Source organism: Equus quagga, chromosome 3, assembly GCF_021613505.1.
Source record: "Equus quagga isolate Etosha38 chromosome 3, UCLA_HA_Equagga_1.0, whole genome shotgun sequence".
NCBI classification, from domain to species: domain Eukaryota; kingdom Metazoa; phylum Chordata; class Mammalia; order Perissodactyla; family Equidae; genus Equus; species Equus quagga.
Window position 1 is genome coordinate 114851551 of NC_060269.1, and position 14299 is coordinate 114865849.

Consider the following 14299-nt stretch of genomic DNA (forward strand, 5'->3'; position numbering starts at 1 on the left):
ACGAAATAAACATTTGTTGAATGGAGAGGAAAATAATACTATTCCCAAATTAGTACCAGATCTAAAACAAGATAGAAAATATCTAATTACACATCATGTTAAAGGATCAATTTTGTTCTATGCTTTTCACAGTTACTATAGGGTAGAAATTTTATATAACAATGCTGTTTTTCTTCAAAAATTGGGAGCTGTAACTGATTTAAATTTTAATCAGCAGCTGCATTTTCTTTTACTTTTAGAATTAAAAGCATGTTTGTATATCCCAGATTTCCAACCAAAATTCTTATATTATTTGTAAAATCCTGCACACATAGTTAAGATTCTAAACATATATTAAAAATATTTGGCTCACAATGGCTACACAGTGGAAAGTAGGTGAAGGTTCTTAAGTTTTTCAATCACATAAAGAGTACACTTATCTAATGAAGAGGTATAAACACGAAAAGAGGAACATCAAAGCAACTTCTACAATTTTCAACAAAATGCAGGCAGAATATTCCCTGTGGACATACTTGCATTCTGACATCCCAATTACTTAATACTATCGATGTGTATGTGTGTGTGTGTGTGTGTGTGTTGTTGGGGGTGAGGGGAGAGGGGGTGGGGAGGGGATTCACATGGCTAATAACTTCAAATGCATAAACTTAAGCTGCACTTCCATTTTCTGATTTTGGATAGAACAGACTAGTGAAACTGGGACGGGTGGCTAGTTAAAGAATAGTTTTTCTCTACCTCCATAGACCTGTTTCTCTTTTCATGTCCCTTCACTGACATTCTTCTCTCTCCTTTCTTTTTGCAGTGAGGATGACTGGCCCTGAGCTAACATCTGTTGTCAATCTTCCTCTTTTTGCTTGAGGAATACTGTCCCTGAGCTAACACTTGTGCCAATCTTCCTCTATTCTGTATGTAGGACACCACCACAGCATGGCTTGATGAACAGTGCATAAGTCTGTGCCTGGGATCTGAAGCCACAAGCCCCAGGCTGCCGAAGCAGAGTGCGCAAACTTAACCACTATGCCACTGGGCCAGCCCCTCCATATTTCTCTTAATCCTTCAAGTTTATTTTTTTTCTTTTTTGTTCAGCATAGAAGTCAATGCTTTCTACAAGCTAATATCAGTCAACTCTCTCACTAAGGATGAATAAAAATATCTTTTTAGAGCACTGTGTGCTGAAGAGCTTTGGTTTCTAGAAATATGTTTAATACAAATTATTAAATTAGTAATTTGTATGAAGCATCAAGATGTTAAGGAATCTGAGTGAGAATAATACGAAATAGAATCAGGTAAAAGTATAAGCCATATAAAAGAACAAATCAACCTAACTGTGGTCTCCTAGCAAAAGTAATGATTCAGTACTGCTATGCCTAATGCCAAGTCATATTGTTGATCAAGTTATTATTGCCTGATACATTTTTTAAATGTTTTACTAAAAAAAGAAAATGTTTTAACATATACATATGTATACACACATACCTCTATGTTTGTATATCCATATGTGTGTATACAAACACAATTTTTTTCTAACCATAAATATGTACGTTGTATTTAGGAGGTGGAAGGACGTCAGCTGAAAGGCATGTGCCGTGACAGGCAGTGTAGAGCAGTGGGAAGAGTACCGGCAGAGTAGGCCCAGGATCACATCGTGATTCCGCTACTTACTAACTGTGACCCAAATTAAGTTACTTAACCTCTCTAAACCTCAGTTCGCTCATTTGTAACCTTGGCAACGATCTTTTTCAGGGTTGTTGTAGAACTGGCAATAACATTTATGAAGTGCTTGGTACAAGAGTAGGCCCTCAATGAACGGCAGCTAACATGCAGGCTTACCATCTTCATTAAATTTAATACTAAATTTTTCAGAAGCAGAACCATTTTTGTAAAGATGACAGACCCTGCAATAATGTGTCTGAAGTAGAATAAACTAGCACCAACCATGACAAATGAATGTTGTCATTAATTATCCTTTTAAAAAATGAGGCTCTCTGTAATGATTCCAACTGGATTTATATAAAAATAACTAAGGTCAATTATATCGCATAAATTGTCATTTGTAACCCTCTCTTTTCCCTCTCACCCTAATACCAACTGTTATTAGCTTTGAGGCTTTTAAGATTCTGAAGGCAGCCAGATGATGGGAACCTTACTACAGATGGTGGACAATTTGGTGTCATACACAAAATATAAAGACCCCTTCTTCCATCCCCTTCGCTGATAAGCAGCTGCAGCTGAAGGGTTTCTCTGGCCCTGGAAATCCTTAGAGTTCATTTCAAGTACCCTAGAATGACCAGCCTTCTTTCTGGCCCATAATTAAGTGGCCTAAAAAAGAGACGTTGAAACTGGTCTGTAATTTTCAAAACAATAACTGTAATTTGTAACACAACACATACTACATGCCATATTGCTAAAATGTCAGTCTTCAGAAAATAATGGGCTTTACTTGGATTTTCCAGAGAACACTTTATTCCTGGGCTAATTCAGAATGCCTCTCTGACCTTGAATTTTTAGTTAAATTTAGGTAAACACTGACTCCTGATGTCCTTCCTACAGCTTAGCAACCTAAAAATCAATTGTGGTTTAACCACTTACTTTTAACCATTACTTTTTAACCATTTACTTTCAGTTTCAATAAAAATTAAGTAGCATTTGTGCATGTGTGTTTGAAATTGAAGAGTTAGAGAACTTAGCCTCAAGTATTCCATAAGCATTGTATTATTTATGCAAAGAAAATTTACGAGCTCTAGCAAAGAATTTCTTTTAATCTTCTTTCCTATCAAGTTTTGCACTGAGCTCCTTAACTTGTGAACACATACATTCTGGAGATAGCAATGCTATCTCAAATATGTTCATTTTAACTACATTAGCAACAATTCAACCTTCCGGGAAGTAATGCCTTTGAGCTTAACAGAATCATGCACTTATGTGGGTAAAGTTAACAGCACATGTCCCACCACATAAAGAGAAACACACTCACGAATATACACAAACACCTATGTATGTATCGTATCTTTACTTATTTAGTCAATAAAATGTTACCAGGTGCCTACAATGTATAAGTGATATTATTAGGAGCTACAGGGAGGAAAAAGATTAATAAATTCTATTCAGTTTCTCCTTGCCCTTTTTTTTTAGGTAAAGTTTTAAACTACTAACCAGTCTTAGTCACCTTGATAATATTAATATGGTTAATCTGTAAGGATACCATATGAATAATTCTGTATCCTCAGCACACAGCTTTGTGCCTGGCACATAACAGGGACTCAGAAAATGTCAGTTACATGAATGAAAGTATAAATTTCGTTCCCCCGCCAAAAAGAAGAAAAAAAATCAAGTGCATAGAGTAATATGGAAAATGAAAAGTAACAGGATTTTTAAACTACTTAATTTCAAAACTAGAAAGGATTTTAAGTAATATCTCAACTACGTTTCCAGTAGACAGTATGGCTTGCACCATTGCCTTAATTTCTCTATGCTTCCATTTCCTCATCTGACAAGTCAAAATTCAGACCAGATAATTCCTAAGGACCTTTTTGGATTAAGAAGTCTATGATCATAAGACCACATCCAACAAAACAAATGCTGCCTGAATCAAGCATATGCTCACATCCTGAATTGATATACTGCTTCACCTCATCCAGCAAAATCAGAGAACTATGTACTTTAGGTTTATTTATCTCATCCATAAAAACAGCTGGGATGAAAAAAGTTATCTTTAACTTATTTCATGCCACAATGTGATGTTACCTAGACCGATATGTTAATAAGAAAGATGCCCAAATTAACTCCTTGATAGTGATAAAGGTTGATTTTTATTCATTTCAAAACTTGTCTAGTTAACAGTTTCACTGAGTTTTCAAAAGTGTTTTTCTCTATTGTATTCACGTTCCTCCCGAAATGTGTAAATCATTTTATTCACTGACACACTGATTATGTGCCAAGCATTACTGTACAAAGTGCTGCAGAAATGAAAAGAAATGAAAAATGGTGGCCAATGCCCTTAAAGAGGCTACTAAGAAAGGTATGCTTTAAAGAAAATACTTAAAGTGCTTATTAGGGAACATGTGGAAGAAATAATTTTTCCTTTCAGGTTCAGAGGCACTCACAGAAGACAGATGTGAGCTGGACCTTGAAGAATGAATAGCAGTTTGTGAGGTAGAGAGGAGAACAACATGAACAAAGATGTACAAAACTATGAGAGATTACCAGAAAAACAACCATTCAGTGTAGCTAGAACATGTGGTATACTGGCGTGGGAGAGAACCGGGGTTAAAATGTAGAAAGACACACTGACTTATGTATTGTGGATCATAAGAAGAATTTTGAATTTATTCTTTAAGCCAGCAGTACATGCCAGTACCACATGAATGTATGAATTCTTTCCAATGGCACAGAAAGTTTTAGGGAATCAATTTCCAAATCCTCAACTTTCTTTTTTATTCTCTCCTAAATCTCAACTGTCTCATGATACACCTGCAGGGAAAAACATCGTGCTACTTCTCCAGCTAACCTCTCCTTTCACAATCACCCTCCCTGTCCTTTACAAAAAAAGAAAACAAAACAAAGGCTTTCCTTTCACCAGTTTTACTATGTCTCAGGGTGTAAAAATCATCATGGCATCAAAAAGATCTAATGTAAAATACTAGTGTCAGTGAGACCTATTTTATTCAAGGAACCATAAAGCTTCTGTAGGGCTTTAGGTCTTCCTGTCTTATAGATCCTTCTGTTAAGGACAAAGTATAGAGTAAGAAACGGAGTATTCGGGCCTGTGTCCTGGGATGTCCTAACTTCAGATATACTGTAGAGTAGTGTGGTGGGAGTCATAACAATTTTCCCTGAACAATTCAAAACAAAAACAAAAACTCTTTCTGAAGGAAAGCAAAACAAAGTGCTGGGAGGCAGCACCTTATTTTGAGCTCTGTGACTATTTTGTTTATCTTAGACTTAGATAGGGAATATGGATTAATTCATTTAACTGAATAGAAAAATGAGGTCAGACTTTTAAAACTAAAGACTAATGACTAAATGTCCTGGGTGAACTGTGTCTCCCAAAAAGATATGTTCAAGCCCTAACCTCTGTACCTGTGAATGTAACCTTATTTGGAAACAGGGTCTTTGCAGATATAATTGAGTGAAAATGAGGTCATAGCGGATTTGGCTGTGCCCTAATTCAATGACTGATATTCTTGTAAGAGGGATATTTGGACACAGACACAGAGAGAAGAATGTCATGTGAAGACAGGGACACAGACTGGAGTGATGCATCTACCAACCAAGGAACACCAAGAATTGCTAGCAACCACCAGAAGCTATGAGAGAGGCATGGAACAAAGCCTCCCTCGAAGCCAAAAACACCTAACCCTGCTGACACCTTGATATCAGACTTCTGGCCTCCAGAACTGTGAGAGGAAATTTCCATTGTTCTAGGTTCCCAGTCTGTGGTGCTCTGTTATGGCACCCCTAGGAAACAATAACGCTAAGTACCAAAGACTTTTACAAATCAGGTGGTTTCCAATTCTCTGCTTTCAAGAAAATTGAGTCATTAACTGACCCTTAAAAATAACTTTTGATGATAGGTTAACTATGTAATTTTGGCTTATCATTAAATCTAAAGGGGCTCAAATAATTGAGTAACAGAACCACACAAAATTGCATCCATTGTCATTTATACAGTTTATGTGAACGGGTTTCTCAATACTCACATCTACATATTTAAGAAAAAAGAAATATAAATATATATATATATAAAATTAATGCCAAAGGCTGTTTTTTCCTAACAATAGTAATATTCATTCATGGATATTAATTAGGGATGGGCAGAAGCTCCTCCATCACACTAAGGGATGTAGTTCCTTTAAATTATTTTCAGAATTTGCATGTATTTATATATAAAAACAAATTAATGATAACTAAAATTAGAAAAAAGTTTTTAAAATCCTTAAGAATCGTATGGTCCTAATTTTTTTTTAGACATTTTAAGTTACATATATAGATATGTTGCAGGAAAAGTTGATAGGATGATCAGTAAAAACTTTCAAGAATAAAAACATTTTATATTAGAATAAAATTTCTTGAGGGAAGTAGCTCAGAAATAAGAATTCAAGCACAGAAAGAAACGTAAAATTTCAAACTGTTAAAGAGAACCTGTTCATGTATTTTCAAAAAACGGATGATGTGGGGGCCAGCCCCGTGGCCAAGTGGTTAAGTTCGTGCGCTCCGCTTTGGCGGCCCAGGGTTTCACTGGTTCAAATCCTGGGTGTGGTGCGGACATGGCACCGCTCACCAAGCCATGCTGAGGCGGCATCCCACATACCACAACTAGAAGGACTCACAGCTAAAAATATACAACTATGTACCAGGGGGCTTTGGGGAGAAAAAGGAAAAATAAAATCTTTTTTTAAAAAAAAAAAAAAGATGATGTTTAGCAAATCAGTATAATGTTCTTAACTCATTGGATATATTTAAAAGAGTGATGATAATTTTACTTTAAAATTTTAACATTTATAATACACTGGAAATTATATTGCCAACTATTTAAACTTAAGATGAAAAATTTTAGACGGCAAGATAAAAATATGTGAGGTGGTACAAAGTTTTCAAAATTCTTTTAAGGGAAAAGTGAACAACAAATTTGAAGACTATTGCTTTAGGTAACGAGAAGCCCCCACGAACCAAACAGCCTTGCCACTTTTAAAATGGCTATCTTAACTACTCTTCAAGCAATCCTTTCCCAACTGAACTGGATTTTCCATCCTTGCACCAGATGTAAATTCTAAAGTGCATGTGAAACAAATGTGTACAAATTCCTGCACACTCAACAAACCTGTTGAAAACACTTGGCGTAGGGCTATGATCACGCTCCCTCTCCCTCTCTCTGGTACGTTCTCTTTCTCTGTCCCGATCACGGTCTCGCTCTCGGTCTCTGTCTCTATCTCTATCTCGGTCTTTCTCTCTTCTTGCATAATAGTCCCATTGCTTGCTGGTGTCCACAAGACTAGGCCATGAAGGAGCAGAACCAGGAAGGTGGGGAAAGGCAACTAAAGAAAGAAAGTAAATAATTAAAAACAAAAGTTATGATACTTAAAAAACAAAAGAAAAAGACAAAAAAAGTACTGAAACATACGACAAAACTCCCACCAAAACTGCTTCATTAGATTATAATGGAAACTTATTTTATAAATAGAAAGGAGAAATAACACATGGTGAAACCCACAGTTTGGGGGGCTATCCAGAAACAAACCTTAAAGATCTAACACACAAAGATTCTTCTTTTTGCAAGGTAAACATGAACTAGAATTAGATACACCACAAACTTCTCAATATCAAAAATGTAAACCAGAATACATTAGGACATCTTCAAAGTGTTGAAAGTAATGGTCAACCTAAAAATGTGTATTCAACAACATGGTATTTCAAGAGTAAGAATAAAACAAAGGCATTCAAAGATAACAAAAATAAGCAAAAGTTATAACCAACAGACTTAAAAGAATTATCAGATATATGCATAACACATCTCAAGAGCAATCAGTAAAAAAAATAGAAATAAAAGGTATAATTTCAAAACAATACAGGGAAAAACAAAATTTTTCAAAATCATCTGAAAAAATCAATTCAAGAAAGACTTGGGAGGGCTGGCCCCATGGCCGAGTGGTTAAGTTCACACATGTGCTTCCGTGGCCCGGGGTTTTGCCGGTTCGGATCCTGGGCACAGTCATGGCACCACTCATCAGGCCATGCTGAGGCACCTTCCCACATAGCACAACCAGAAGGACCTACAACTAGAATATATAACTACGTACGGGAGGGCTTTGGGGAGAAGATAATGGGGGCTGGGGGGGGGGGGGGAAGATTGGCAACAGATGTTAGCTCAGGTGCCAATCTTTAAAAAAAAAAAAACAAAGACTTGGAAAGGGTGAGGGTAGAGGGAAGTATGAATAGCTCAACAACCACAACAATACAAAAAGGACTGAATTCATTAGTTGAATGATAGAGATTGTTAATTTGTACTTTTAAAAATTCTAACTACAGGAGACATAAAAACACACAAAATGGGTGAAAGTAAAAGGACGGAAGAAAAAAGGAAAATACTGGGGCTGGCCCAGTGGCATGGTGGTTAAGTTTGCATGCTCTGCTTTGGCAGCATGGGATTCAAAGGTTCAGATCCCAGGCACAGACCTACATACTACTTATTGAGCCATGCTGTGGTGGCATCCCACATACAAAATAGAGGAAGAGTGCCACAGATGTTAGCTCAGAGACAACCTTCCTCAAGCAAAAAGAGGAAGACTGGCAACAGATTTTAGCTCAGGGCCAATCTTCCTCACCAAAAATAAAAATAAAAAAGAAAAATACTAACATCCCCAATGTCTGTATGAGCTATATTAATGACAAAACAGACTAATACAAAAACAATTATCCAGGAAAGAAAGGATGACTACATGAAATTGGAAGATCCAACTCACCAAGAAGATAGAGCAAATTAAACTTCCAGGTATCTAACAACAAATCCTTAATTTTTAGAGTAAAAACTAACAAGGATACAGGTAGAAATAGAAAAATCCACCATGACCATGAGAGATTAATATACATCTCTCAATTACTGATACTTTTAAGCAGACAAAAAATTGCTACAGATATATAAGATTTGACCAAAGCACTGCTAACAAGCTTGATTTAATGAACATAACACAAAATGCTGCTCATTCTTCTCAAGCATACACGAGACATTTATAAAAATATACTACACACTTTGAAAGGATAAGTATAATAGACACCATGTTCTCTGATCACTGTGCAATTTAAATTACAAGTAAAATTTAAGTTATGGGAAATATTAACATATTTCAAATTAAAAACTTGACTTGTGATAACTCAAGAGTCAAAAAATAATAAATTTCAAATCATTTAGAAACTGAACATAAACAAAAACATGACATATCCAAAGTCTAGAGATGCAAACTGTTCTGGAGGGAAATTTAATGTTAAACACTATATTAGAAAAGATGGAAAATTAATGAGCTAAGCTTCCAACTTAAGAACTTAGAAAAGAACACAATAATCCAATAGAAGGGAGATAATAAAGACTTTTAGAAATCAAATAAATAGGAAACTCATAAACGGATTCAATGTTGTCAGGTATGAATTCCAGACAAACTGATCTAGAGCATCAATGTAAGTCCAATGTAGTATAGTAAGAGTAAGGACTCTGGAGCGAGGCGGCGTGGTTTCCAGTCCTGACTCGGCCACTTACTGTGTGATATTGGGGAAATTACTTAATCTGGCTATTCTGCAATTTCCTCATCCATAAGATGGGAATAACAACAGTATGCCTACTTATAGGGCTGTCAGGATATAATATGAATTAAGTGTTTGTCATATAGTAAGCATGTTAGTTACTAATCAAAATCTCAACAGTTTTTCATGGAACTTGCAAAGTTGATTCTAAAATGGATATGTAAGAGTGATGGCTCAAGAATACTTCTGAAGCAGAATAAGGTAGATAGATTTTGCTGAACCAGATATCAGATTTACCATAAAACTCATAATTAAGATAGTGTGGCATTATTACCACAGAATAAATTAACCAAATGAATAGTCTAGAAAGCCAAGAAACAGACTCATGCATGTATGGAAATCTGATACACGAATGGAGATGATATTGTAGATCCCTCAAGAAGGAGAGACTATTCAACAAATGACCCTGGGACAACTATATCTTTATAACAGGCAAAAATTAATTCCAGATGGCTTAAGGACTTACATATGATAAACAAAATTTGAAAATCTGGGGGGGGAGGGGGGGATGTATGGAAAAATATCTTTATACACTTGCAGTGGAGAAAGTCATGGTCCAAATATAAACCCAATTAAAATGTAGTATGACTTTACACAGCTGATGAAATTAGGGGAAAAAAGGTAATTTTAATTTACTTGCCATAGGAACTTTCTCCTTTGGGCAGCTTGAGTATTATAATTATCTCCATAGTACACAGAATTTACACAGTCATAATAATATAAATGCAGTTTACTGTTTACCTTTTAGAATAAAAAAACATGTCAGGGCAAAGGTAATTTGGGTTACAGAACAGAATATAAATGTTATAAGTAGAAATATAGCTCACCAAAGCTGGGAGGCAGAGGAGGAAAAAAGCGGAAGGCTTGGAAAGATGCACAGTAGTAGAGATTGATGGTACATGAAACAGAGGGGCAGGTATATAGATAAAAAGAGGAACAAAAATAGTGATATAATTTCATTGGTGGGGAAAAGGAGAGGAGTAGTGATGGGAAGTGAGGAAAATACACATCTATCACAGTAGGAAGATTACAGATGGTATCTAAAGTTATATAAACCAAGGACAAGGGTGGTAAGCCTATGTAGCGATGCCATGCAGACCATCAGAAGGACTAAAAATCACTAAAAATGTTTGTCCCTGTGGTTCTTTAATATTTATGCAATTACTTTTTAACTAGTCTTGTAAGTCCAGTCTTAACATGCACATTAAGAAAAATTAGTATTTCCATATACAATTACTTAGTAGTGTTTGAGGATGTATTAGAAAATTCTAAAATAAATAAACAAAGGTAAAACAGAATCCAGTTTGGACATCAGGCCTTTCTTGCTCCACGTAGGGTAAAAGCCTTCAGTGCAGCACTTTGAGCGTTGCTTTACTTGCATGGGAAATTAGAGCAGTGGTCCTACAGTTACTGCACTCCTTGGTATTTCCTTTCTTGGGGATTGGGATATATACTGAATGTTTCCTCTGTAGGCCACTTTTTGTTTTCCATATTTGCTGGCATATTCCATTGGCTAATATTTGAGTGTTTATCAAATGGCGGGACTACGGTGCTTCAATATATTCTCATTGAAATTCACCTTAAGAGGAAGAATTATGCTCTCTATTCAATGGTTGAAGACTATAAAAGTCACATAAATAATGAGAGGAAGAAGCAAGATTCCAACTGGAGGAGTATGACTTCCTGGGAGCCCAGCACAAAAAAAAAAAGGTGGTATAATCCTTGAAACAAGTCAGTCAACAGAAAGACTACCTTTTGACATGAATGAATGACCTATGTGGCTTTGAACAAGGTGGGTTTGAACAAGGACAGTACAACACCCTGATACAGATACCTAGAAGGTAACTGGAAGTATATGACTGATACTTACAGCTGATCTATCACTAAGACTTATAAATTCTACTGTATAAATGCCTTTGGAACCATTCAATTTTTTCCATCCCCAATGGCACCACCTGAATACAAGACATCATAATTTCTTCCCCTGGGTTACTCCAATGGCTTCTGGTTCTCTCAGTCAAGCACGCATCTCTGCTATTCCCACCTTTCTACCTACACTACAGATCTACAATTTCCTCATAGTAAGTAGCCAGAATGACCCTCACTATCAACTACATAAAACTAAATGGCTCCTCAGGGCCCTCTGAATGTCAAAACTCTACAGCGTGGCTATAACATCCTGCACATCTCTCATTTAGTCTCTAGACATTTATCACTCATTCTCTACACTCCAGCCACACCACACTTCTTTCAGTTCATACAGACTACCACGATTCTCTCACCCCCATGTCTCTGAACATGGTTTGAACTCCAAGTCACTTCACCTACCATTCCATCTCTCTGGAGTAAGAGACCCCTCACTATGCTCCCATGATAACCTCTTTTGTCACCCGGCTGATTCCTCACTAGACTATAAATTTGATGAGGGCAAACCGACATCTAGTTTATTATATCCCTAAAACCTAATACAATGCACAGCACTTTCAAAATAAATGAATGAATGATCAAGAGATGTAAGCAGAAAGTGGTAGCCGAAAGCCCTAGAATGGATAAAGTTGTCAAGAGTGAACATGAAAGAGGATCCAGCCAAATGATCTAGAAGAAAAGACAAACGGTGAGAGGGAAAGATGAGAACAAGGTTAGCTGAATGCTATGAGCCAAGACATGGAAAGATTATGGACAATGAAGACTGAGACAATTGGCTAACAAATCCTAAATCCTTTTAGGAAAAGGTAAGGTACAAATATCTCTGTTGTGTCACTTCTTATTAATTTTTACAAGTATAGTTGATAAAGAAATCAAAATTATTCTGTTAAGTAACCTGGAATAAACGTAAGACCTAGTTATTCCTTTAGTTAATATTTTTTAACTGCTCTGTAAAATAGTATTTTAAACCATTTAAGTATGCTTTTATTGCGTTAAAAATATTTAAGTACTTTACTGATTCAAATTGAATCTGGGCAAATAAAAATAATACTTACCATTCCCATAAGGAAAAGCACGTGCAGAACGACTATCATAACCAGAGGAATGTCCACTGTTGAAGAAAAATGCATTTTTATATGCTACAAGTAAGTTCTGAATTTTAATAGTTTAGCACAAATGCAAAACATCAAGGGCAGAATTATGACTTTTATTTAATTACCATATAATGATAAGCTTTAATTCTGTAATTTTATTTTTTAAAAACACAGGCTTTTCAACCTCAAAAAATATTAAACCTAACACCCACTTGTAAAGAAAAATATAGCATGCTAGTACTAAATGTAACAATATATAATCCAATTCAGCTTGACTCATAAGATAACAGAGAAACTCTGAGGCTAACAGAATATTTGAGACGTAAAATTTAGTCTTAAAAAAACTGGTTTTAATGGTTATAAATCAGAAATTCAGCCCTACTGAGACGACCACTAAGTAATACTTGTGAACATTTTGTTTGAGAAAACAACTATATATTTAAGAAGGACTTAACAAAGTTAAATCCATATGTTCTCACAATTCACACTTCGCTAAGTTTAATCATTTATCATATTCACGGTTTGATGCCTTTGAAAATCATATGCATAGTTTGATGCTATTGATGTAAAGTTCTCACAATTTTTCCACCTTTTTATATAATTTGAATCACTTTTTCAGAAATACACTATTTTTATAGACTTTATTTGCCACTTAAGAGGAACTAATAATAGCTACCATTAATTAGTGATTTCTATCTGCTAAAAATTGTCCTGGTATGCTTTGTATTCACTAGCTGTTTTAATCTTCAAAATTCTATCAACCCCATTTGGTAAAAGAGAAAAGTGAGTCTCAAAGAGTAGTTATGAACCTCACCTAGCAACACGAAGGTGGGAAATTTTGAAGCCAAAATTTGAACCAGGTCTGTGTGATTCCAAAATCTCTGTTGTTAAATATCTTATTGCCACCCGTGAGGCAAATAGTCTTTAGTATAGCATTCCAACTGACATAAGCCATGAATGTAGAGTATAAAAAATAAGGTTATTGCCATACAGAATGGAGCTACTCCTCCTTTGTGGAAGCTGAGTTGCAGCTAAACAGCAAGGAATAAGGCAGCTTTTCTTTACTACGATCCCTAACAATAGTTGTCCTTACTTAATGCTAAAACAGTCATGCATTATTCATGATCAGCAGTCATCCAATTGTATTTCCCACAAAACTGACTACAGTCAAGTTATTACCAAACTAAGGGTTTCTTTAATCAGCGTGTCATAAAGCAAGATGTTTGAAGATACTATCATTTAGTTTTCTTTGTCCTGTTTTATCATCAGGCTATAGGTCCAACATCTTATATGAAAGTAACTAACACAGACCTAGACTTACGAATTAAAAGGCAGGTACTACTGTTTATATAATTAAATCTTTGAAAATATTACCAAGACATGTGTATGATTGTTCTGTCAAAAGCCTATCAATGGTCAAAAATTTCCAGTATCCATAGTGATTTACCTTTCTATTGTTGGTATAAGAGATGGAGGTGGAGCGCCTGGTGGAGGAGGAAAACCTGAAACATTCAATCATAAGACCAAAAAAGTTAAGAGAATGTACATTTAATGTCAAGAGTGAAACAAAGTTGCTGAGCATCACTAAATTTCTCTGGGGACATAATGTGCTTCTCTATGCTATAATGGACAGAAAAAATGGAGCTTAAACTTATAAACAGATTTTTGGAGCAATAAAACTTTAAATGAACAGTCTCGTCTAATACACAGAGCACAAACTGAGAGTCAGGACACCCGGTCTTATTTTCAGCACCACACACAGCCCATTTTGTGAGTATGAGAAAGTTAATCTCAATGCCTTACCTTTTCCATATATAAAACAGTAGTAGTGTTGCCACCAGATATGTTATACTTGAACTATTTTAGAAGAAAAGCAAATAAAATAGCATTTACCTCTTTCAAAAATATTTTGAGAGTTTTAGATGTATAGAAATTTCCTTAAAATGTATAATTTATAAATAAAATCTTACCAGTAAATATATAAATGCTTA

General features: G+C 35.5%; 1 protein-coding gene across 16 annotated transcripts in view; it reads right to left on the bottom strand.

Annotated features, from left to right (window-relative positions):
* Positions 1–14299, bottom strand: part of LOC124236887 (pre-mRNA 3'-end-processing factor FIP1) — a 71861-nt gene that overhangs the window by 1331 nt on the left and 56231 nt on the right. For all 16 annotated transcript variants that reach the window (XM_046655847.1, XM_046655841.1, XM_046655843.1 and 13 more), the window contains 3 exons: positions 13756–13810; positions 12270–12325; positions 6818–7031 (listed from right to left, as the gene is read on the bottom strand). In XM_046655847.1, coding sequence (XP_046511803.1) covers positions 6818–7031; positions 12270–12325; positions 13756–13810 — 325 coding nt within the window. The remainder of the gene's footprint in view (positions 1–6817; positions 7032–12269; positions 12326–13755; positions 13811–14299) is intronic.